This window comes from Hippichthys cyanospilos, chromosome 17 (genome assembly GCF_059441005.1).
Source record: "Hippichthys cyanospilos isolate Australia breed blue-spotted pipefish chromosome 17, RoL_Hcya_1.0, whole genome shotgun sequence".
Taxonomy (NCBI): domain Eukaryota; kingdom Metazoa; phylum Chordata; class Actinopteri; order Syngnathiformes; family Syngnathidae; genus Hippichthys; species Hippichthys cyanospilos.
This window is the reverse complement of record NC_142385.1, coordinates 1020376-1047675: the sequence shown is the minus strand read 5'-3', so window position 1 is coordinate 1047675 and position 27300 is coordinate 1020376. Positions and strand designations below refer to the sequence as shown.

The 27300-nt window shown below is 38.1% G+C and overlaps 1 protein-coding gene and 1 long non-coding RNA gene across 4 annotated transcripts in view; one reads left to right on the top strand and one right to left on the bottom strand.

The window, feature by feature from the left end:
* The window catches only part of shisa6b (shisa family member 6b), a 117292-nt gene that overhangs the window by 21853 nt on the left and 68139 nt on the right, over positions 1 to 27300 (bottom strand). For all 3 annotated transcript variants that reach the window (XM_088438251.1, XM_088438252.1, XM_088438253.1), the window contains exon 5: positions 8014 to 8052. In XM_088438251.1, coding sequence (XP_088294377.1) covers positions 8014 to 8052 — 39 coding nt within the window. The remainder of the gene's footprint in view (positions 1 to 8013; positions 8053 to 27300) is intronic.
* Positions 270 to 27300, top strand: LOC148409188 (uncharacterized). The gene is made up of 4 exons (XR_015868306.1): positions 270 to 491; positions 576 to 642; positions 727 to 783; positions 26456 to 27300. It is a non-coding gene; the product is annotated as an uncharacterized LOC148409188 (long non-coding RNA).

Genomic DNA, 27300 nt, shown 5'->3' with positions numbered 1-27300 from the left:
AACGTGTGGTTTCTTCGCCTCGCCACAATATATATATATATATATATATATATATATATATATATATATATATATATATATATATATATATATATATATATATATATACGTCAGTTCACCTGGTTATATATATATATATATATATATATATATATATATATATATATATATATATATATATATATATATATATATATATATATATATATATATATATATATATATATATATAACCAGGTGAACTGACGTTTTACCGTTGGCCAGCATCTCTGACGTTTTACCGTTGGCCAGCATCTCTGCCTAACAGAGGGGGTGCTGTCCCTTTGGGAACAGTAGTCACTGAAATAACGCGAGAGCAAGTAGCGAGCATGAGACCCAGACCAGGAAATAGACTAAAATACCCGCGAAGACTGGCGGTCTTGGAGGCATCGTGTTAAGTGGACGTTCCAATATTGTCTTGTCGTTCCAATCGTGCCTCGATAGAGTTTAAGGTAACTAATACATTCAGTTACAATATGTTCAATAAGACGGCGAATCTTTGACGATGGCGTGTTATGGAAATGACGTTTTTACAGTGGAAGCTGGTCTGGAGAGGTTCATTGTTGTTTTGCAGCTGATGGTGGGTGTATGCCGCGGCGCAGCGTGAGTAATTTTGAATCGTAAAATGTGGTGTAGATTTGCAGTAGATTTGTGTAAAGTTAACGTGTTACCGTTCGTACTGTTCAGAGGGGAGATTGTCCGTTGCCTTCTGAGTGCACCCGCGAACATTGGAGAGAATATTAAGTAAGTGTATTGAACAGTTCAGTTTGTTTGTCATACATGTGACCATTGAAGCTCAGTGGCTTGAAATGTTTTGTGTTTTTTCTTTGTTCAGCAAGCCACTACTGTTGTCTATTTTGTAACAAATCTAACCTCAATGTTTGTAAATTAATGCTGTGCATAATCCATGTGCAGTCGGGGAATAAAGCCCAAATAAAATAAAGTGTGTGCACGGTGTTATTTCTCACTTGGCCACATCTATATAACAGATTTAAATTTAAATTATATGTCCCTAAATCGATATCAAGTATAAAATGAAATCGGACAGCTTCGTTACTATGTCAGAGGCATGCTGTGTCATAATGTCACCACGCAGCCCGTTCTGCAAAGTCAATACTGCATGGCAGGATGCACAGACACAAACAATGGAACCCAAACACATGTGAATGCAATGTTTCACTTGGCTGTTAATGAATGGAATTGGACCCTCACAAAACTGGTGATTGTGTAAGCTTTAAAAGTAGATAAGCCATGCTAAATATTTCTGCCACCTTCCTAAGGCAGTGACAACAGTATCCTCGCTCTCTCACACGCATGTGAATTAGTTGAGCTACCCAGGAACAAATATTCATACAGGGCTTAAAACAAATGGTGTGAATTCAACACAACACATAACAGTGTAGCCTATATATGACATAAATAGATATTCTATTGACTTTTTGTTGTTGCTGATAATAATTACATTTTCATTTTACATGTCAACTGAATAATTCGTTCCAAGTCCAAATTCACGCCCATAAACCCATTAAAATAACATTAATAACCAGTGATAATTTTAGCCATTGACAATGTAAACGCATTTCATTTGTTGGCCTTGAGATGGCACTGGTCTGTTGATGCGTGTGGACAATTTTGTTTAGGTAATTTTATTGAAAGTTTTTGTTCCTGTTTTCAAGTCCACAGGAGCAAAGAGATTTACGATAACAATATTTACTGTATGTATCATGCTTAGGACTTGGGTAACAACCAGTGAGCTTGTGAAAGTCATGTGACCAAATTCAAATAACATGTGGATTTAGTATTGATAGACTCATTACCAGTTGTTGGGGAGGCAATTTGGGTTAAGACATTTGATAAAGGTGGCATCTTCCACCCCCTAGCACTCCTCAAGCTGCCTAAGCCTACCAGTCAGTTCTTTTTAAGCACCATCCTCTCCGCCCTTTTTCCTTTTCATATTCAGTACTTTCGATCCTATTTGATTTGTGACCTTTGTTGAGATTTTTTTTCATCTTCTCTGCCAGCCAGTTTTTATATTTTCAGTTTATTTTTTGCATGTCAGGTAGTCTTTCTTGCCAGTTGAAGCTGTGTCAAGATATTTTTGAACTGCAGTCGTTTGCACAAAATAATAAGGTTTTCTGTGAAAGGCAGAGTCCACTGCTATAAAAAAAAAAAAAAAAAAAAAAAAAAAAAACATTTCTACAAGGATTATGAACACATTCCGAAACAGCCTTTGGATGCATTTGTGCACTCCTTGATGGAATGGCGTGGTTGGCTAAACAGAGTCAAAATGGTGGTTTTAAAGATTAGATTTCTTGTAAACCTACCGGTAATTTTAAATGTCACGATCTATTGTCGATTAATTTCATAAATTGTGAGATTCGTTTCACAGCTGAAAAGTGGTTTTCCATACCGCTGATATATTAATTTGTGCTCAATTTACTTCATTGAATCAATTAAAACTCTTTGGGATTTTCGTGTAAGTCCCTAAATGCATTGTGCAATAAACTTTTTATTTACACTTCAAGATGTAAATCCTTTGTGCCACATTTTAGGATTTCAAAATGAATGATTTTCTTCTGCTTCTTTTCAAATCTCTGACATATACAATTTGCAAAACAATGATGATTAACTCATTAAATAGCAGAACGTGCATGTCTTCCAGGATTTTAAACAATGCACCAAACCATTTGAAGGCATTCTATGTGTGTTTTGTTGCACAAACACTTTGGTGCAAGCAGAATAATTTGTAGCACTGAGATGAGCAGAGAAGAATGTGGACCTGTGACCAAAGAGTACCCTTCTGGTGTCAAGTGTGGAGCGACGTTTGAACCCAGAACAAGACAGGCCAAAGGAAAAGAAAGAAAGTCTTCATTCACAAAATTCCAAAGAACCATATTTTCCAGACTTTAAGCCACACCAGTGGCAGCAAAAAATAAATAAATACAAATTTTGGGCACGGATAAACCACACTGGACTATAAGATGTTTGTCGTAAAATCGGATATTTACGCAGAAAGATGGCATTTGGAAGTTTTTTTATTTATTTATTGAAACTGTTTTTTTTTAATTGCCTGCATATAGAAACATCCCCAATAGACTGAACATGCCTGCATGTTTATCCCAATATATTGATAGAAAATGGATGGATATTTTCAACCTAATACTATACTGCAGTTAAATAGAAGTTCAAACTCAAAACCAATACTTCCATCGTATCTTCTTCTGTCTCCCTTTGTTTCATTGATTGCTTATTTTAGACAACATATGAACACATTGCACATATTTTATACATACAATCATAAATCTAAAAACACCATTTAATAACGTAAAATATATATCAAATTTGCACATCACAAAGCTTTTATAAAAGATCTTCAATTTGGGTATAATTTTTAATAATATAGTTTTTAAAACTCATTACATTGTTCCATAAACTTACACTTTATACAGATACACACATTTGCTTGATCGGTGGATTATCTCAGGTTTCCAGCAAAAATAAAAACATAAAAAAAATGCAGATAAGCCCCATTGGACTATTAATCGCAGGGATCAAATCATGGGGAAAAAAAGTTGTGACTTATTATCCGAAAAATACAGTAACCTCAGTGAGCATTGGAAACCACAGACTTGCAAACTACACACTAGAAACAGGCTCTGAGACAAGATTTGGAAAGAAACTAGGAAGACAGCTTGACATGACGGCTTTTTGACTTGACGTTCTGGAAATGTGCCAATGAAAACATAGAGCTTAAAAATTCTCACACATTAATCCTATATAACTTGAAGCAAACTTAAGAACCATAGCGTATGCATGGCAATTGACAGATGAAGGAACGAACCAGCCACAATAGTAAATACAAGACCCACTGGATATTACAAAGAAAAATACAAAAAAAAAACAAAAGGTGCCAAATAAATGACCATTCGGACGAAGGTGACAAGTACTTTATGATAGCAGCTGCATGGCAACTGATCACAACTTCCTGATTCACCCGATTTCTCAGCGCTCATTGAAGATTGAAGATCAGGCTCAGCTCTCCATAGCGCTCCCTTCACAGCATTGCTCTCCAGAAGTCATAGCTCTGCCATAACACTAAGTTTGCCACTTTGACACTTGTGCGCCTCCTCACACAGCAAAGGAAAGGGAAACCACCAAAGGCATTGAACAACTGACAAAGACTGTTCACATTTTACAACAGAATGCTATCTACCGTAACAGCCTCAGTTTGCAGGGGGACAAAGCCTCGCCCCCAGGGTAGAGCAGCTTGAGCCTCCTGATTCATATGCTGAGCAGAGCGCATTGATCATCTGCACATATAAAGTATTTCCAGATGGTTCTGCCTCTGGGTTTATTTAAATTTCACATCTACTAATAAAAAAATATAGCAATCACCAGACATTGCAAATGAGCCCAACAGCTACTTTACTCTGATATGATCATGCATTTATAGAATCATGAGTGCCAAATGTGCTACAGATTGCTCTCACTGCCTTCCAAGCACAATACAACCCCACTTTGGCCTGATTCGTTGTCTGTTTCCAATAAGCATTGCCCTTTACCTCATAACTCACAATCACTCCTTAGACACCAAAGGCCAAGTGGTTACTTGTCATCGCCATGCCTCTCCATCTTGACAAATACACTCTGATAATCTCAGCATAGATGAGTAAGGGGAAGAGTTTGAGGTGGACATCATACCAGTTTGTTTTGAAATGTGATTCACAGTGAAGCCATGTGGTCTAGGCTGACCCTTTGTGTTACAAGGTCTATTTAAGAGGGCCATTTTATTGAAGCTGAGCTTTATGAAGTTCCTACAGAGCCAGCACACTTTCACTCTGCTCCTATACCTAAAAGTTGAAGTGACAAATTTTCTACAGGTAATAATCTTTTCAAGAAATCGAAAGGTGAGTTACTGCGATATTGTCATTTGATGTGCTATTTTATGATTCATTTTCTTAGAAAGACCTGTGTATCACTAGATTGTCACTTCAAAATGTCACTTTTTAGGAGACCCCAAAACTTGATTTTTCAACCATTAAAACGGCATTATCAAAGAGAACAATCTATTTTCAATACTTAAAATTAGTCATTAAATAGTATAACATATATTGTGACTTTTGAAGCTTTATACAAACTGTGAATAGAGAAACAAGCAATTTCCTACAAAAGTTGATTGACATACCAACATACTCCATTTGCAAACTGTAGAGAAGCAGACTTCCTTTGAGTGAAGGCGAGGAAGAGGCAGAGGAGGGTTCGTAATATCGTGAGCAAGGATAAGCACAGATTTATCTGATGTCTTCTTAAAATAAAAAGAAGTAACATCATCAAAACTGCCTTCATCCATGCCTTCATAGACCAGACTTCCTCTCCACTGAGATGCACAGTTGAGCGCACACACCATTGCGGTTAGGACATTCATTTCAAGTTGACTACACAGAAAATACTGCAATTAAGCACATGAAAAACATACAGCTCATATACAGTAGGAGTTCACAAAATAATGGAAGTGGACAGGTTGGATTTTAAAGTACGGCATAATCAATTAAAAAAAAAGGCATTGTTGGTCAGTTGCAACAAACAAAAGGTACAACATTTACATTAACAATTTTTATCTGTCTTAGGTTGAGATTCTTTTTAAGGGCTCAAATAGTCACAAAGACATTTTGTACCAGGTAACATATTTGTGATATTATTATATCGCATATCATTATTATTATTATTATTATTGTTGTTGTTGTTGTTATATAGGGGTGGGAATCTTTGGCTGTCTCACGATTCGATTCAGAATCAATTTTCGATTCTCAAGGATTTTCGATTCAAAACTAATTCGATTCAAATACTTAAAAATGATTTATGCTTAAATGGTCTTTTTCCACAAAAATAGCATGTTGACAACTGCTATTTTTAAGCTAACTACAATATAAACTGCATACAAAAAAAGTCGAACAAGATACATTTCATATACTAAAATATTATTTTATTAATATATTAATCAGTATTATATTTTTAAACTGTCGCCCAAATGAAAATGTTTTATCAGTACATTTTTGATAAAGAAGATATAAATAAGAACTTTTTCAGGTAAGCAATAGTTCATTCTTAACAGCAAAATGAAATTATACAAACTAAACTCTGAAGTGATAACGCAAGATGTCCTCATAGTAGTTTGTAGCTTTTAATGCACATCTTGGCATCAACGTCAGGAGTGAAAATTAGCCATGTTTTTCGATAGCACACATTCCAGCAGGTGTAAAAAAGAAACTTAAATTAAGTGGCAATCAACGGTAATTATGTCACTTTAGCTTTTAAATATGACCTTAACAATTTAACAAACAACATTTTGCATACAGGCATTGCCACTGTAGGAATTTAATACAGTCTCGATCCACACGTATTCGATCACGTTCTTTTCGCACGAAAGCTCACCAGGCAGTTTGCGGCTAAATAAAAACATAGCAAGAGTCATGTAGAACAAATTCCTGTAACTGAAAGGCAGAACAGCAAAATTTAAACCGGCCGTGGAAAAAGAGACATGACTGTGTTCAAACATCACAAATTTGATCTCGGACCTAGCTGCGTGGTGACGTCATGACAGCGTTTAGGACAGAAAACGACAGGAAGTGTAGATTTCTGTTTTATTTACATATCGATTTAATGACCTAATAATAATAACAACAATACCAACAACAACAACAACAACAACAATAATAATAATAATAATTCGTATTATTATATTTATATTATTAAATATCGATTTAATGACCTAATAATAATAAGAATTATTATTGTTATTATTATTATTAGATCGCATGACATGATGTAACATGCAAAACAAAACACACACACAAGCTAAACAGGGCTAAACAATTACTGCACATATTTAACAAGTTATATAGTGTACAAGATTTATTTCGATTTCATTCAGAGTTTTAAACCACCCTCCGGAGTGATCTAGAAAAGTTAAATGTGCTCCCCCATTGCATTCCCATTATACACTACATATTCAAAACTCCCCAAATTCATGCCAGAACTTCTCATGTCTCACACACCTTCTGTCACTTACTTGTCACTTCATTTTCTTAAATTGTCCTTTATTACATTTGGATTGCAAAAGATTTGGATTGCACACCGACAAAAATACTATCACAATTACTTAAGTCAAAATGAATAACAGTGTCAAACTACATAATAATTGAACGTCAAACTACATACATGCATCAAGTGCACCTTCATATCCAAGTAAACATGCTTGACTATCTGCTTTAAGATCTCCCACATTGGGTTTTGTTTGTTTTATAGTGGCTGACTTCTTTATTCGTCAAATTGATTGTTTTTTATTATTAATTTTTTGCTTACACACAGAGACAAAATGGAGATTTTATGCAGCCGCATGGATGTAGGAGAGTTACACCATAGCACCATGTAGCAGCCTGGCACATATACCCATGTGACAATATAATTTCACTCTTGTGTTTCCAATTGCACACAATTTTCTAAAAAAACAAACAAAAAAACACGTCTAAATGTGTTCAGATCATCTTAGTATAAACGTGGTGTGATAAACCTTTTGGAGTGCAAAAGTATTGATGGTTGGACTGCTAATGACATGTAATAAGCTGACATTGATCTGTAAGAAGAATTATGGGTTCTGCTTTATCCTATACTGATGAAAATGGCCATTAAAATATTTTAAATAGTTTTCTATGTACGGTTACACCCCTAGAAGAACACAGGGAAAAAACTACACACATGTTCATCATCAACAGACAAGAGATCTAGCAGTATATAGCTTAGTGGCAAAGCACTACAATTTAACACTACTTGTATAAGATGCCTCTGATTACTTTCAAAATAGTGAGTCCCAAATTCAGGTTATTAATTTTAGTCTTATGGTAGATTCATGCATAATGAATGTAGTAAGTTCTTAGAGGCAACTTTGACCATTTAACAATGAATAGCCATCCCTACCATGGTGACTCTGGGAGCGGACAGGCCAATGTTGTTCTCCTAGAAAACAGAACCAAGTGGTTATCTATTATATTCTGTGATTCTGGTTATGAAATAGGTAATTGTAATCACATCAAACTTTAAGCAGTGAATATTTCAAAACTTGAATAAGGGGGTAAAATAATAAAATTGCAAATGTGTGAGCAAAAAAGTGTTATTTACATTTTGTTTAAAAAAAAAATCAAACCATCAGCAGACTTAGAAAACAATATTTCAAACTTGCCAGGATGATTGATACCACTTGACACACAGCATCAAGTGGCCAACCTCAACCGCGAAATGAAAAACACTCACATTTATTTTGCTTGCTAGCTCACCCGCCCATTCTGTCCCAACCACCTACCACACATACAACAAAAAATGAGGAGGTGTTAAAGTGAATGATGTCTGGGCTTACGGACACTACAAGACTTCAGGCATGCAGCACTTTGATCCATCCTTATCGATTAACCATCACATTTTTCATTGCTCCTGCCTCCCCCACAGAAGCAAGGTGTTCCCCAACACTGGGTCCGAACAATACAGACAGAGTTGACTTTAAACCGACTGATCAAACAAACTGATATATTAATGATAAGATGTAGGTGTGCTGAAAAACAAAAGTGGTACTGCTAATCAATAGGTTGATTAGCATGAATTTTAGATTTTCCACATGTGTACAGTTAGTACTCTAATAAGGAATCCTTTTTACGTTTTCCAAGTTTTCCTTATAACGGAATTTCCTCATGTGGGAAACAATGGTACACATCCTGTGCGAATGTGCAAGTACTTTAACAAAATGAATTACACATGTAACACAAGCATTAAAATGCAAAAATATACTGTCCAAAACCTGTTTATTGAACAAAAACCGGAGTATTCAAACATGTACAGTATATGAACTGGAAAATGGAAAAAACATGATGTACTGTTGATAAAATAACAATACAGTACAGTACAATACAGTTCTGTTCTTAACTACAGTGTTGTATACTGTACTTTATTTTTGACTTTTATCTGTCTTGGAAAAAAAAAGTCTATTTTGAAATGTTGTGTTGGCTTCATTTCTTGCTTTAAGAAAATGTTGGCCCTAATATCATACAATTGTGTTGCTAATTGCAAGTAATTGTCCCATTGATCATCGCTGATGTCTGGTGACCGTTGTGCGTTGGGCCACAAGCGACTTCCTCTGAGAACATAAATTGCCAGAATACTAAGCAAGAATGGATTCTTTGTTTTTCAAAAGCTCATAGATTTGAGTCTATCTGACTCCGAGCGTCTCCTGAATGAAAATTAACCCTTTTTTTATAAACTCCCACTTTTTTAAAAATCCCACTTCTCAATTGAATGCATTTCAAGGTCACTCTCCATAGTGATTTCCTTTCTCTTTCTTATGGACGCCACGATCTACATGACCTACATGAATAACATTAAAATCTTTTGTAATTATAGCCAAACTCATAACAATAAAGCGTCTTTCTTTAGTCTTTTCTTCTTTTCTTTTCTTCTTTTTTTTCCGGGGTTTGAGAATTTCCGGCTACTTCTATCTACCCCAGCTTTTTGGGCTCTTTTAATCAACACCTCACTGTGCAAAGATTTGCCGGCCTCATTTGCTTCACTAATCACAGTGACATTACCATTTAACAAATCAATTGGCACGATCGAGTGAATCATTCTGTACCTGTGGTAAAATACTGAGTGTAATACTCAAATGTGTGATTTGTTTCACATCCCCAACACTGAGGCACACATTGCTCCCCTGCTGGGTGTATTAGATTGCTATCAGTCCCTGAGAAAGCAGCTTACATAACCACGTTGCCAGCAGCACCATCCCACGTCGGCCTCTATATTAGATGATAACATGGCTTTTGGACAATGGCGCTTCTCACTTGCAGTTTATGAGTGCGACAATGCTTGTAAGTTTTTGTGAATGAGTAAATGACAGTAATTTTGCAGTAAAATATATACAGCAGTGTAATACAAATGAATTATTGTGGAAATTGTTCAGTCAAAGTTAGTAAAACATTGGTAAAGCAGCATTCTGTGTTATATATGTGTAATATGTGTAATATATTTATAATGATCTGGTGTAGCATTGTTTGGCATGAAAGCCAATGTTGATACAACAAATAATCCTACAGTAAAAAGTCATCATACTTTTTCCTCCGCAGCATGCACAGGAGAAAGATTATAACACAGAGCAAAGATGCGATAAAGAAGGACGAGTCCTCTTGCAGTGTTCTATCATAAAGTATGATCAAAGAGTCAAATACGGTTTTAATTCTAAGAATCATATTTCATCTCCCATGCACAAGCTGTAGCGAATTGTGTTGTAGGACAGAGGAAAAAAAAGAGGGTGAGTAAAAACTGCACTGTTTATTAAACTCTTGTTAGTGTACACATCTTTCAAAACACTGGTTTTATGACTAACCAGGGAGGGAGTGAGGCTCATTTTCAACCCTGGATTTTCATGGCTCAGACTGGCCCCATATCAGTTTATCGGTCTAAGATATCTTACCATTCTCTCCAACACACTTAACATGGCAGATTTTTCAAACGCTGAAAATCCAAGTGCTAACACAGCTACCACAGCACTATATATATATATATATATATATATATATATATATATATAGTGTATATGAGGGTTGGGGTCGTAGGGCAAATTCGCTGTATGACGGCCAATCCAAACCTATGTTAAAAAGCTAATGTGTTTAGAATCCCAGGTAAAAACATCCAAATATTACAAACATATCAAAAATTGGGACCAAAATAGTATAGTAAGTCTTATATATATATAATATACATGCATACGATCAGAAAAAATCACTTTTTTTTGTCATTTTTAAAATTATTCTCCATTTTCTGTTCTTTTTGAGTCATATCCATTTGGTTACGCTCCTTTAAGTGTTGTAGTTTTAAGTTGGAGTTTTTAGCCAATTAGAACTCAGCTAACTTGTGTCTCCATGCTGTATGTAATCTGCCTTAGCCAGAAGCGCATTCGTATCAACACAACGTGGGGTTCTAGACAAGCGCAGATGGATATGTGAGCGGCCCGTATAACTTAATAGACAGCTGTAATAGTCAATCAAGTCATAAGATCGAAGTCTAAAGTTTTCACGTTCAACGTGATGTGAGTGGATGCTCACTGCAGGAAGGCGATGCAATGCTCAACAAGCAAGCCATGCGGTGTTGGCTTTGCCTGATTGCTTTATAGGCGTCGCATAGCTATTTGCTAACCTGTCCCAACTTGGCCATATTTCTGACTGGGCTACTAGGGCCGTGAGCTAACCAAGGCAGCAATGAGACACCAAAGCAAAGCTGGACACACGCGTTACGGTGCTTTTACAAACTTCTTGGGACACCCAAGTGGATATACTGTATTGGGGGTTTAAAGGTAAAGAGAGCTTCTAAATGCGCGACAGTGCTTTTAAAAAACTTTTGGGAAAGCCAGAGTGGATACACTGTACATCTCAGTATGAAGAGAAAAAGAGCATGAAGAGGTCTGGAAAATTTGGGAGGTATTGAAAAGACTGATCAATTGTGACCACCATTTGTTTTGATGAGGGTAAGCTTCCTCTTTATATATTGTTTCATTTTTAATATGCTTGTGTTATTTTATTTCCGGTTCCGGGACGTTTTGATGCTGTCGCTGTTTTAGCCTTAGCTGGAGAGACAAACGATATTTTTCTTTTTATATTTTTCTAATTTACCACCACCCGTCGTACCTGTGTTCGGTGTTTTTCTTTATTTTTGAGGACTGTTTCCATTCTTCGATAGCTAGTGTTTCGCCCATTCTCTTAACAGCTCCTAGCTCCGTTCGTCCTCGTTCTCGTACAGCTCTGCTAGCGTAAGTATTCGCTCGGCTGTACTAAGGTAAGCATGCCTTCGTGCACCTCCACCGCATCAGTCACTTGCAACACCTGCGTTATTCTCATGGAGAGGCTTTCTCTTCTAGAGGGCTGTGTCCATCAGCTAGAGCAGAGTAGTCTGATAATCGTAGATCAGATGGACACATCTGATAGTGACAGTGCGGGACGTAGCCCTCCTGCAATGCCGCTAGCGTCGGCTAGTGTGGGTCGTAGCCTACCAGCTAGTCCGGCTAGCATTAGCCCTAAGAAGCCTGCTGCCGCGGTGAGCCTGTTCCGACGCATAATTGTTTTAGCCCCTTTGCTAGGCACATTCCATCTCAGTCTACTGGTTCCCGCAAATTAGTTATAGGGCAGTGGTCCCCAACCTTTTGATCGTCGCCCGGCCCGGTCAACGCCTTAGATTTAGACTGTGGGGGAGGGGGGGGGGGGGGGGGGGTTCTGGCTGCTCTATTTTCAGATTTATATTGATTTATATTGCGGACCGGCGGGGGGGGGGGCTGTTTTAAAAACCACATCACAAACGTATGGACGGGGCTTTCTGTTGCTGTTGTACTTTTTGTCCACTTTTTTTTTTTATCGTGCGAGGGGAGTGGATCGAGCTTGCTGTGCACTTTACGGTAGATCCCGGAAAGAAGAGCATTGCTGAGAACTTTCACTTTTCTGGGAGGTGACAGAGTCAATATTTTCAACGACAGCAACTTTATTCTTTGCAGCAATACTCGTCTGCCAAAAAATAAGTTTCAATGTCGCAATCAAGTGGCCGAGACCGTGCTAAATATTGTGCTGACAATGCTGCGCTATCATTAGCTTAGCACAGTAACTACGGTTCAACAGCTGTTAAGTGGAGCAAACCCTGCACATACCAGTTGTCCCAAGTTCTCTCTTCTGCCTTTCGACAAGCCAGGTGAGGGCTCTTGCTTAGCTCTGTTTCGTATTGAAAGATCAGCTGGCTGTGTTGGATCACTCCCGGTGACCGCAAAACGGCCGCCATGATTCATTCCTGCCCCCTGCGTGAGCCGTTGAATGTTCCCGAAGTTGATTTTCTGTGGCGACTCGAAACGCGGAAAAAGTAAATAAAAAAACAACTTCACGCAAAAGGCGAAATTTCGCTTCTCGTGACCGCACGCAGCCATTTGCGTCGCTCCATTCGCGTCCAGTGCGTCGCCCGACGTGCCTTCGCGCCCAGTCACCCGAACTCCATTAAACTAAATCATCTCCAAAACATTATTTCGGGTGCAGCCCACGCGGCCCGGTACCAGTTGATCCGGGGGTTGGGGACTACTGTTATAGGGGGCTCCATCACCCGTAACATCAAGCTTAAAACGCCAGCCACCGTAATGTGTATTCCTGGGGCCAGAGCACCCGTCATTGAAGCTAATCTTAGGGAGCCTACACACAAGGGGCCTAGACACCATCTTAGTGCAAACAACACTAGTCACTCAGATATAGTGATACATGTCAGCTCCAACAATACTAGAATGAGGCAGTCTGAGATAAGAATAAGAAGAATTAGAAGAATAAGAAGAACATAGCTAGGACTTGTAATCTCGCTAGAAAGATGAGCATCGAGTTATTGTCTCTGGCCCTCTGCCTGCGAGAGGCAATGATGAGAGGTTTAGTAGATTATTCTCGCTTGACCCGTGGATGGCTAGTTTCTGTAGAGAGCAGGGTATCCAGTTTGTAGATAATTGGCCCTCTTTCTGGGGCCGGCCCGACTTGCTAAAGATGGATGGCCTTCACCCTAACTGGGAAGGCGCCATCACTCTTTCTAGAAACATAGATCACTGTTTGAGCCTTCCATGACTTCTCACATTAGAACATGTCGGGTCGCAGGCGAGTAGCGAGCCTGGTAGAAAGGGTGTGGAGTCGTTAAGGCTAGAGTTAACCGGCACTAGGCTGGACTGCTACAACACACATAGCATACTTAGTCTAGGTCACTGCAATCCACACACTTTTTCAATACCTAATGCTGAATGTCGTAGTGATAAGATTTCTGCTGAGGTGGTGTTGATTAAGGAAAATAGCCGTGCCTCCTTAATTGGTAAGACTAGCGGCATAGTACCTAGTCGGAATATTAATATTAATATGTGCGCTGTAGCTGTCAACAATCGAAATTCCTACTTTACTAACATTGCGACGAGGTTTTAATTACTCAAAATACAATCCAAGCCCCAGCCATAAAAATCTTGTTAGTATTAGTACCACCAACATGAAGACTCAGAATAGTCCAGGAAAAATGTCCCAGTTTAAATTTGGCTTCATAAATATTAGGTAACTCCCCTCAAAAGCAATTGTTGTTAATGATCTTATTACAGATCACAATCTTAAAGTTCTTGATCTCTGCGAAAAATGGCTAAAACCAAATTAATTCTTATCATTAAATCAAGGCTCACCCCCAAACTTTGTGGGCTCACACATTGCCCGTCCTTGTAAAAAAGGGGGAGGTGTCACCCTAATTTCAGAATTTGATCTTAAACTTAGCACGAGCACTAATCACACCTTGAAGACACTTGAGGCTCTCGTTATGCGATCGAGCTCCTCACCACAATTCTATGTGGTAGTTCTTTACCGTCCTCCCGGTCCATACTCTGGATTCTTAGATGAATTCCCCGAATTTATGGCTGACTTAATAACTCACACACATAATATAATTATGGGTGACTTCAATATTCATATGAACTCCCCATTGGAGTAACTTACTGTGCATTTCAAGCACAGTTTATTATTGGTTTTACACCAATAATAAAGCAGCGATACACCGGAATGGTAATATCTTAGACTTAGTGTTAACCTGTGGCCTAACTGCCTCAAATGTCACAATTTTGCGGTATACTAACGCTATGTCTGATCTTATAACATTTGAAGTCCTAGCTCAGTGTGGTCTTATTGTCCACAACCAAGGCTTTAAGAGCCGTGATATTAACTCATCAACCACTGCTGCACTTTCTGAATTACTTCCTTCCGCAACAGCTGCCTTTCCGTCTTTCACTGGTTCAGTCCATAAGCTCGCGAATGATTTTAATACGGTTCTTTTAAATTCCCTAAACTCTACTGCGCCGCTGAAATTTAAAACTTGTCTGAAGCAGAACACTCTGTGGTTTACGGATGAAACGCGTACGTGTAAATTGTTAAGTAGACAACTTGAGTGTAAATGGCGAACACCTAAACTCGAGGCTTTCTATCAGGCCTGGTGCGATAGCTTGCTGAAATATAAAGAGGCTCTTAGGTTAGCAAAAACAAATTACTTTTCCAAAATGATTAGTCTTTATAAAAACAACCCAAAATATTTATTTGACATGGTAGCACAGCTAACGCAACAGCAGCAGATTAATCATAGTTCCCTCTATTCAGCACACGATTTCATGCAATTCTTTACTCAGCGGATTCAATTAAAAAGGGACAAAATAAAAAAGGCAGCGCCACTTACCCCCTCGGTTGTGATTGTTGATGCTAGTTCGGAAAATCAGGTTCAAGAAAGTCTGGTTACCCTGTCCCAGTTTGATTTAGCATCCCTGGAGTGTCTTACACACCTGGTTAATACAGAAAAGCCGACGTCCTACATGCTCGACCCGCTTCCAGGCAAACTCGTGAAAGACTTATTCCCGGTCTTAGGGTCATCTGTCTTGAATATTATAAATCTGTCACTCTCCTCTGGCATTGTATCTGAAGCTTTTAAGACGGCCGTCATTCAACCATTACTTAATATAACGCCAAACGTATGATATTTGATACATGAGTTTTTGAGCCCTCCACTTAATTACTGTGACATTTTTTTTTGCCTGAAAAACCCAACGTGGACAATTAGATACATGCAGTGCACAGAATAACCAGCAGATGACAGTAATTCGAGCAATCGAGGGCTCCCAGTTGGTCTTTGAAGTTGGCCATGAACAAGGAAACAGACGCAGGAGATTTTTGCTGAAAGTTTTTGCCAATTATGAAAAGGTTAAGATAAGAATAACATTATTTTTTGCGTGAACTATTAATAGGAACAGTTACTGGGTTTATGCAATGTGAAATTACTAAATATTTTATAATTTATATTTTAGTAAAACCATGTTGAAAATGACGTATCAAATTTGATACAGTGGGTAAATAAGGTCATGTAACCTTAAATCATTCAATTATCATTTCATTGTATTTCAAGCATTATAAGTAAAATCTAGCAACATACAGCCTTTTTATTTTTAATTAAACTCATTAGATTATTAAATTACTTAATATGGTACATTTAGAGTAACAAATTACATATGCAATTTGCCGTTTTGTGATAATTGATGACAAGTTGGGTGTTGTGATACTAGAAACTTTGTTTTGCAAACTGATTATACATAAAACTGACCAATTCAAAGAAAGCACACACCTTTGGTATTGTGTGTGCATGTATGTTCTTAGAAAGCAAAAAAAAAATACAGTGTAAGATGCTCTGAAGTGACATGGAGCAGCAAGGGGAACATGATGAGGAGGAGGAAGAAGATAAAGAATGCAAGGATTGGGGAAAACTCGGATAGTAGTGACGATGAGTAAGATGAAAGCCCAAATAGTGGTGGTAATGATGAAGGTCTTAGAGTCACAGAATTGGAAACAAAAAAACCAAAGAACACAAAAAATAAGCAGCCAGCAAGGGGCAAAGTGAAAAGGAAGGAGTATCAGATGACAGCATTTTCAACATTATCATATATACTTTGTAATAAAGCATCATTGAGTGATGTAATGACAACATTGCTGAACCTGCTCTCTACTTTTGATGGTGTTGAATCACTGGGCAATGATGGGCAATGTTCCCAGACCATCCATTGTTGACACATACAACAGATTCATGAGAGGCATTGACGCTATCTGCACTATAAAAGTCCAACGTCCCAAAAATGGTACCTCTACATCTAGTGGCAAACCATTGCGATCAATGCATGTATCCGTGACTGAAAAGACCAGGAGAAAATGCAGCCCAGGCAGAAACACCTGGTTGCAGGTTTCATTTGGCAACTGCCCTCACAAATGCAGCAAAGGTAAAAAAGCACCACTGTCATCTCCAAAAACAACGCTGACCCCTCCATGGAAGAGGAAAGCCAAAATTTTCAATGTGTCCCTGTGATGTGAGAAAGGATAGTAGTCTTGATCATTTCCCAACGTGAGAAATCTGACAGAGATGCAGGAAATGTTTGGGCCACTTTGTCCATGTTTACTGTCAGAAATGCTAAATGCATCTTTGTCTGAACAAAGATAGAAGCTGTTTTTAAGCCTACCACCATGCAAAATAAAAAAAGTTGTCAACCGCAAAATGAATAAAAAAAAAATTAAAATGTTAAATCTGCCATACTTCCACTCTATTTCCATTGATTGATTACTTATTGTTGCATTGTTTTATATTAAGGCAATATAGGGAATGCTGTTTAGGCAATTTTTATGTTTGAAAGGACCAATTTTTTGCATTTGTTTGTGTTACATTATGCGTTTGTTTATTAAGAAGAAAAAAGAATATGTGTGAACTATGACCCAATGTATCAAATATGATACAAATTAAAACATATATTTGGACATTGATATTTCAAAAAAATTTTGTTTGTTTGTTAAGAAGGGCCAACCAATACAGGCTCCAGTTTCAAAGAATCAGAATTTTCTGCCAATTATTTAATGGTGTGGGCTTTATAGGGTTTTAAGAAACCTCACCTAGACCCTGAAAATCTCTTTAACTATAGGCCAGTGTCACACCTTCCGTTTATTGCCAAAATTCTTGAGAAAGTTGTGGCACAACAGCTTAGCGTTTTTATGATAAACAACAATAGATTTGAACTCCTTCAGTCAGGTTTTAGGGCCAACCACGCAACTGAGACAGCCCTTGTAAAAGTAACAAATGATCTTTTCTTAGCCATGGATTCCCACTTCTCATCAATATTGTTATTGCTTGACCTTAGTGTCGCATTTAGTACACACTATTGATCTTTATATTCTTATAGAACGTCTTAAATCATGTGTTGGTATCTCGGGATCAGCACTTTCTTGGTTCAGATCTTACATCCTGGGAAGGACGTGTATCTTATGGCAATGCGATCTCTGAATCTTTCTCCGTCTCATGTGGTGTCCCGCAGGGGTCAGTACTTGGTCCCTTACTGTTCAACATATACATTATTCCTCTTGCCGATATCATACGTAAACATGCTATTAGTTTTCATTGCTATGCTGATGATACCCAACTCTATATGCCCTTAGAAATCAGATCCGTGCAAGTGCAGTAAACTGGAGGCCTGCCTTGCCGAGATTAAACAATGGATGTCTTCCAATTTTCTGCTTCTGCTCATCATCAGCACTTGATTAAGAATACCACGTTGAACCTGGAAAACTGTACTATTTCCCAAAGTAGTTCTGCAAAAAATCTCGGCGTGATATTTGACTCAACTCTCTCCTTTCGAACACATATTAATAACATGACAAGAAGGGCGTTTTTTCACCTTCATGATATAGCTAAAATTCGCCCTATTCTTTCTCTTAGCGATGCAGAAATATTAATTCATGCATTTGTTACGTCGCGCCTAGACTATTGTAACGTTTTGTTTTCTGGACTTCCCATGTCCGCCATTAAAAGCCTGCAGTCTGTACAGAATGCAGCAGCGAGACTATTGATAAGGACGAGAAAGTTCGATCATATTACACCGATTCTAGATGACCTGCATTGGCTTCCAATACACGTGAGATGTGATTTTAAGGTGCTGTTAATTACTTATAAAATTTTACTCGGTTTAGCTCCTTCCTATCTCGTCGACTTACCATATGTTCCGTCCCGACATTTGATCACACAATGCCGGTTTGCTATCAACCCCACGGGCTAAAAAAAAAGTCTGTGGGATCAAGGGCATTTTCCATTCACGCGCCAGTACTATGGAATGCCCTACCTATGGAAGTTCGCGCAGCCACCTCAGTAGAAATCTTGAAATCCCGACTAAAAACACATTTATATTCAAAAGCATTTAGTGAATTGAGCCTGTTTGCAGCTTTCTTCTTTTTTCCTTTTTCCTGCCCCCCTCTTCTGGCTCGGAGAGGGGGCTAGCTAGATGGTGAGGGTTGACTTGACCGCCTCCATTTGGTCCTGCGCTGATCAACCATCGCGGGTTAGGAGATCGGCCATCTGCGGTTCACTTGGTTGGAATGTGGGATGGTTCCTGCCCAGGGGCTTTGCCTGCTGTCAAGCTATCACTGCACTATATAGCACAATATGTTTTCTGTAATCTATATTGTTTATGTGTATGTCTGTATTTGGTACATGCAGCATCCACTTCAACCTGTGGGCCTGGAAGGGGGCTCCTCCTGTGGTCCCTTCTGGAGGTTTCTGATTTTCCCCTAATTGGGGTTTTTGAGTTTTTCCTTCCCCTTCTGGGAGCTTTGACAGTCGATGCTATTGTGTACCTTACACTGAAAAGATGTCTCTGTACGACCTCTTTTTTTCGAAAGAGGTCTCCACATGACCGCTTTTCATCGTTGAAGCCCTCTGAGACTTATACAAGTAAAATTTGATTGATTGATTGATTGATATTTCGTTAATGTTCAATTAATAGTAAAGAAATAAAATAATGTTCTTATATTAAATTATGATTTGTAATTTGGACTTCATAAAATTTCATGGATATTTATTTGAAATTATATATATATATATATATATATATATATATATATACAGTCGGCCCCCGGCTTATGAGCACCCTGATTTACGAACAATTCGCCTTACGAGCGTGGATCAGGGAGATTTTTGTCCTCCGCTTACGAACAAACCTCTCGCCTTACGAGCAATTCGACATGCCGGCCATTGAGTATATAGAAATGTTCTCGTTTAATTGCGTCAATAAAATCAACAGTAGCGACATCATCAATCATCAGTAGATACTTGTGGTAGTAACGTGAACGCTATTGGTCTTACAACGTCACACTGACTGTCTCACTCACGGTGTCTAAATATATTACCATTTAAGTGTAGTGTTTGTACAGCTAAAGGGAAAAACAGCTGACATGAAATTAAATGTGCCGATTGCAGGACAAAGAATTGTCATTGGTTTAAATGTGTGTTAATTGTCAATACATTCCAACCGTTTAAAAAAAAAAAGTGCGAATAATTATCAGTCAGTCACGGAGATGCGAATATGCTATTGGTCGATTAAGGTCACCCGGTCTCACTCACGGAGATGCTATTGGCCGGCGTCACACGTCAATCACAGAAATGCCGATATGCTATTGGCCGAACGCCTTTATCTAGCTTGATGGGACAGGATGGAAGGAAGGAGAGAAAATTAGTGAAAAACGGAATGTTGTGAAGACTTTGCAAACTTTATCTGTTAGACATAGCTTCTAAAATTACTAGCAGTGGTAAAGAAAGAAATAAGAGGATGATGTTTTAGTATCTGCGTGATTTGCACCCTGACTGAAAGAGTTACTGTAACACTGTAAGACCAATAGCATATCTATCGTCGTATTAACTTTGGGCGTTGGACTCTGCCCCCCTCTGCTTACACCCAGCTCAAGTCTCGTCGTTTCAAAGGTAAAAGCTATTTATCCATTGTATTTAATATATAATGCAAGCGTACAGCAGATTTTGTCACTCAATTTTAATATAAGTATACAGTGTGTCGTTTTTACCTAAGACTTCGGCGCGCGTTGCACGCATTCACGAATTAACATGGGTTTGGATTGCCCGCTATACGAGCAATTCGAGATACGAGCGAAGCCGCTGAACGGATTAAGTTCGTAACCCGGGGGCCCACTGCATATATATATATATATATATATATACATATATATATAATATATATTATAACTTTGATAGCATCACTTACAAGAACAAGTTTTGATGGCTGATGTGGGTTTATTGATGTTTAAAAAAACCCTGTGTTACAGCCTCCCTGGCTTACGTTTTTTTCATGTTGCGATGTGGAATACTGAGTTTTTTTCATCCCCCCCTTTATGGTATTTTCACAGTTTTGCGACAAAAACAACTGTCATGACCCTAGGGGCTTGGCTGTATTTGTGTTGTTTTGTCTGCAGGCGTTTTTAGGTAATTGCACTTATTTTCTGTCAATGTCTCCATGCAATAAATCACTACAATGCTGGTCTGCTATTGGTCTGCGTCTCTTCACGAAGATGGTGGTCTGCTATTGGTCGGTAACCAATGGTAAAGCTTTGTCCTATTGTGAGTGGTAACAAAACCATATTCATAGTGCATTTCACTGCTTAATTCAAACTTGAAAGGGATAGCCATGGGTCCCATGATTGCAAGTGTTGTTAAAGAGACAAGTAAGAAGATGATTTATATGAAAACGAAGCTGGAGATAATCAAGAAATACAAAGCTAACCTAGCCTGCTACCCTTACTAGGGAATATGGATCATATTCCAAGCACCACTCAAAGGTATATAAATCATTTCTATATATTTTATTTATGATGTTTTCTGGTTGTATACATGTATATTATAAATACGTAACACTATTTTGGTACCAATTTTTAATATGTACGTACAATTTTGATGTTTTTACCTGGGGTTCTAAATGCATCAGCTATTTAACACAGGTTAGGTGAATTCGCCTTACGAGCCCAACCGCGGAATGGATAAATTTCGTGACACAAATTTGCAAAAAAAAATTATATATATATATATATATATATATATATATATATATGTGTGTGTGTGTGTGTGTGTGTGTGTGTGTGTGTATATATAAATGTATATATGTATATATGCATATATATTTTTGACAAATGAATTATTTTGATTATAGTCATAAAACCATAAATCTGAATTTTTGCATGGATAATATTATATCTGGCTTCTTCGTGCTCAGTAAACTATTGTGAGCCATAATAAAAAAGTACATGACCATGATATTCATCAGAAAGTGAGCTGCATGAATGCTTAAGTGAAGTAATAAACTCACTCAACATGTTTGTAGACCCACCATCAAAGTTAGGACTGTTTAGCTTTGGCTTTTACTATTTACAGATGTCTATATCTTTTTCCTCTTATGGGACAGTATGAATGAAAAACTGCTTAAGCATTGTCTGTCAGGTCAATAAGGTTATTTATGCCAACAGCTTGATTAATTAATAATTCAGTTTCCATCATTTTTCAAGGGAAAGTATGTTGGAAAAATGAGAGGCCCACCAGCAGGCTGAAATAGATTGTTTACTACCTTAATTAAAGGTTTTGGTGTACAGTATTTTAAACTCCTCTATATCTGACGCAGTCTTCCAATATCCATGCTCTGCAGTGTTAAGCTCTGTAAAAACTTTGCGCTAAGCAAAAATGTCAAATGCAATTACAGTGGGCCCCTGGTTTACGAACTCTCTGTTTTACGTATTTTTCATCTTACGAACGTGGACCGCGGCGTTTTTTTGTCCCCCTCTTCCGCACAAACCTTTCGTCTTACGAACAATCCAACATGCCGGTCAGTGTGTCCGCACTAATTTTTTCGCTTTGCTGAACGGTCCTCATTGTCCTCATTTATTTGTATTTGACCCTATCTTTGTGTAGCAGCTTCTTCTTCTAATAACTAATACATGTTTGCCTGTCTATATTGTATTTTGGTGGCTTCAAAGTAAATTATATGTTCAACGATGAGGGTGCCATGAAATTAAAAAAACAAAATAAAATAAAACAATTGTTCCTGACTGCTATTTAAGTTATTTATTTCCAATTAAATTAATTCCATCAGACTCCGCAGGGGCCCCAGTTGAAGACATTCCAGATCCTGTTAATTCAAAATGCATAAATGATGAAGCCATAACAATAAGAAAAATGTGTGGGTGGACTCCCTTCATGGAGAAATAGGAGACAGAAATGCAGGTTTTCAATCAACTGTCACTCATTTGCAAAGATAGAGGTTTCTTTAAATGCAAAAAGGGGAAAGTAGCCCACAGTTTCAATTTAATTACCATTTTTCTAGAGTTTAGCAAAAGTAACATAAGTACACTGTGTCATATATGGAGGAACAGCTTCATGTATTGGAATGTCTTACAGCACAAAGCAAAACATTGAATAAAATACTTAAATAGCATTCAACGTTTGTTTCTCTTCTAGCCTCATGACTGAATGAATAATACAAAGTGATTCAGTTACGCAGTCTTTTCTGGTGACCTTTCTTCTTTACACTCACATCTCTTACCTTTGTTTCATTTTTCCATTTGAGTTTACCAGGTGTAAACATATGAAAGAATGATTATGTTGCGATTAAAGGAAAAAAAAAACTGTGGCAGGTATTTAATTCTTGACTGCCATTATATCCTGCTCAGCATCAGCTTTGAAGGGAATGACTAAAAAAATCAAAAAAGCTTATATGACTTGATGAGGTGTGCAAAATTTGCTACACATTTGAGATGAGTGTGAGACAAATCTGCATATTGATTCAACACACGCCTGCGACAAGTCAGTTATAATGTGAAAACTAGCAGAGCATGCTAGTGTCACAAGCTACGCAGAAGCCTATCGACTAAATTTTCTGTAGTGTTTTAATTGCTTTTGGCACTGTGTGCCATGACTCACGGTGATGAGCTAATGAAGTCATTGAGATTTAGTGAGCAGCCACAGGGTACAAACTTATTCAGTATAGCTTTATTAACATTTCACAAAAGAGCCAATGAACACATCAGCAGCAATGTTGATTAATTTGGTGGCCTGCCAGATCAAGCTTGAGGCAGCTATAGATTGTGTCAACGTGATGAACCTTTATTGTACCATATGTAGGCATTTAAATAGCGACAGCCAACTTCGGGAACATTCAACGGCTCACGCAGGGGGCAGGAATGAATCATGGCGGCCGCTTTGCGGTCACCGGGAGCGATCCAACACCGCCAGCTGAGCTTTCAATACAAAACAGAGCCAAGCAAGTGCACTCACCTGGCTTGTAGAAAGGCGGAAGCGAGAACTTGGGACAACTGGTATGTTCAGCGTTTGCTTCACTTAACAGCTGTTGAACCATAGTGACTGTGCTAAGCTAATGATAGCGCAGCATTGTCAGCACAATATCCCCCCCCCCCCCCGTCCACAATATTACCGTTGGCCTCTGTTGATATTGCATACATAGTGAGATGGCGAGATGCGGATGATGTGGCTTTGAGAGCAGCCAACCGGTCCACAAATCGCTGACCGGTCCGTGGTGATCAAAAGGTTGGGGACCACTGCCCTATAGTATGTGAGTCTGTTTGTATAGCATAGTACTGTACACTCAAATAGGCACTTTGAGAGGACTAAAAATGATTTTTTTTGTCTAACTCCACTGATTCCTGGTCCATTAAAGTAAGGTGCCACTGTGATCATTAATAACCAATCAAAGGGTTCTTTGAGGGAATAACATTAACAGCATTATCTAGTATATAAGAAGAAGCAAGTCTGAGAAGTCAGTATGAGGAGGTCAGATTACAGGGTAATTTAAGTTTTCTTGTGTTTAAACGCATCGGTTACTGTTTGAAACTACATCATTGCAGCAACAGAAATAATACTCTGGCTTTTTAAAGAATACCAGGGAATTCGCTCCCGATTTCCAATTAGTTACCCATGAACACCTACTCACTGAGTTCCTCACAGAAGCGACAAATCAAACTTTTGCCAAACAGTTTTCGGCTGGTGCATGACTCACAGATTCATATTGCGTAGGTTAACAAATTAATAGATGAGTCAGGTGGGAAATAACGGCTGTAGTATATTTGTTGTAACTCTGTGTACAGCAGTGATGCATGTTTTTTTTTTTTTGTTTATTGTAATCATGCACTGGAGCCATGCTTGAAATGTTTTCCCAGGGTAAGAACTTGAAAAGCATCAACAGATGAAATACAAAAGATGTTTATAGGTATGTTTAATTATTACATTCTCTGGTTCCAGAGTCAATGTGCTCCCACTGACTTGTACAAAGTGTCATATTTCAAATTGGCATGCATTTCACTCAAATGAAAGCGAGTCAGGTTGATGAATCGAAGGTGTGCAAAGATGATGCATTTTCCCTGTGATTGCTCTCATAGCCATTACTCACGGCATAGGGTGATTAGTAGACCGGTTGGTGACACCTCTCCTTGCGCCTCTGTGATGCAGCCATCTTAGAGGAGGCTCCAGTTAGCAGCTTCTGTATATCACTGATCTCTCATTGCTGGCTTCAATCAACGGGCCGAAATAATGGATTATGCACATTCCTATCAATCAACCTATAAGCGGCATACAGCCTTGAAGGACAAAGAGCAGCTAAACTATTTATGACAGAGGGCAAAGGACTTTGAGGAATATCACTCAAATCTTGTCCCTTTGAATTCAGTTGCAAATATGAAGGGTATTTCTGAAGAGACGTCCGTGCCAAATTTGAGGGACACTTCCTTCAAATGGTTTGACTTGGGTAGAGTGGTCTTTTCAAGCACCTAAACACTTAAGCAGAGGTCCCAACCGCCAGTTCCTCGCCCTGTACGGGATCAACTGGCACATATCTGTGTTTGAATAGCATTAATTGAATGTGAAGTAAGTAATATCCTGTAATTTAAAAACTTTGAAAGGATGTTATGTACCTCTTAATATAGTATGGATCCATTTTAGAGTATTTGCACAGAACATTGCAAAAATATAATTTGGTCAAGCGCTGCCTTATTGACACTTTGTTGTCAACAATGAGGCTGCGTGGATAATTTTTCCAGTGGACTTTGACACGTTATGACAAGGAAAAGAGGGCTTAAATTGTCTCCACCATCCCTTTTATGTGTGCTTGAACAGGCTAGGATGGCATGTCACTGCAGGTGGGAGGAGGAACTGTGACGGGCAAACTTCCATGCTGTGATCTCACAACAGTCGTAACTTGGGTAGAGAACATCCCAAGTTAGATGATCAACAAATCATCTCAGAAAACCTCTATTTAAACATTTCAAACAAATTGAATGTCTGCAAAGATGACTAACCGTCGAAGAGTAACGAGGATGTTTGAACAATTGACAAGGAAATATGAGAAGACGAGAAGACGAGTTAAATGGGAGGAGCTATTTGCCATGTCGTATAGTCATGATGATTTTTAGGGCTGTTAGACAATATGATATTCAGCTGTGTAACAAAAGTAAAGCATCGAAACTTCAATTTTTTTTTTTTAATTGTTACTACATGAGTTTCAGCATTTGTGTCTACGCGCACGCATACATTAATCCCAGTGCCACCCCACCGCCTCCCCCTCATAACCGCAACAATATGTTACTCAATGTATGATGTAGAAATGCCTCTTAAAGTGCAGTAATTTAATCATTTTAATAACACGCATCATGTGTTTTAATTGGACAGCCATGATCTATGTAAGCACTGGGGTGGACTTATTCAGGCATTTTTGTCAAACTCACCCAAATTGAAGTAAAAAAAAAAGGGGGGGGGGGGTCAACCTATAACTGAGGTCGACCTGTACTCAAAGAAATACTGTATATGTTTTGCTTGATAAGCCGTGCCCTCCTTGACTCACTTGAGAAAAAAAATGGAGATATTTTTCCCTTTGTAATATTTGTTTTAATAGCAATCAGCAAGCTCCCTCAATGGTTATCAATCTCTAATCCTAGTTTTCATGTAGTTTGTTTTAGGCATGTTGCTGCACCATCAGTGCAGATCAGGTTGTGCCGATCACCTCTTCAAACACAGAAAGCCACGCCACAGTGTAGTGGCAGAAGACATGCTGATTGAGGTAATGAAATGTTATTTCAAAATCCCAGCAAGATAATATTTTGGGATTTCCACATTGAAATGCTACTTTTTATCTATGTTTTGTTTTCCCATTTATGTGAGTTATTTCTACTCGTAATACAGTATTTGATGGGGAAAGATGCTGTCAAAACTTTCCCATGATAGTATTTAAATTCAGAGCAAATGAACTACATGTTGTTACTCTCACATTATTGCACTGTCTGTTTGATTATTTTTGTTCTACCACCAATTATAATAAATCAGTGTGGACCATGAGTTCAAAGGTGAATTATAATTCTCAAAGTTGAATTCCCATCAGATGTTATTTAACTTTTGATTTATTCATTAGTATTATATATTGAGCTTCTGAATCTCAGTGTGAAATCGCTAACTAATGTTAAGTATTATGCATATTTGGAACCTATTCTGATGTAGCCTATCAAATAGAATAGAGTAATGCCTTAAAGTGACACCGTGTAACATTTTGACAGTTTTTCATTAAAAATGAATAAATTGAATTATTATAAATTTCAAAATCTTGCAAATAAAAGTGTTCTTAACAACCAAAAGTATGTTTTAAATATAATTGTAGATCTAGTTATTATTAAATTATATTACATAGGGGGTGGCACTCCTCCGAAAGTCGCCATGTCTGCTATAGCAGTGTTTCCCAACCTTTTGCTCAGGCACAGTTAATGCCTTAAATTTAGTCCGCGGCACAGTCAATGCCGTAAA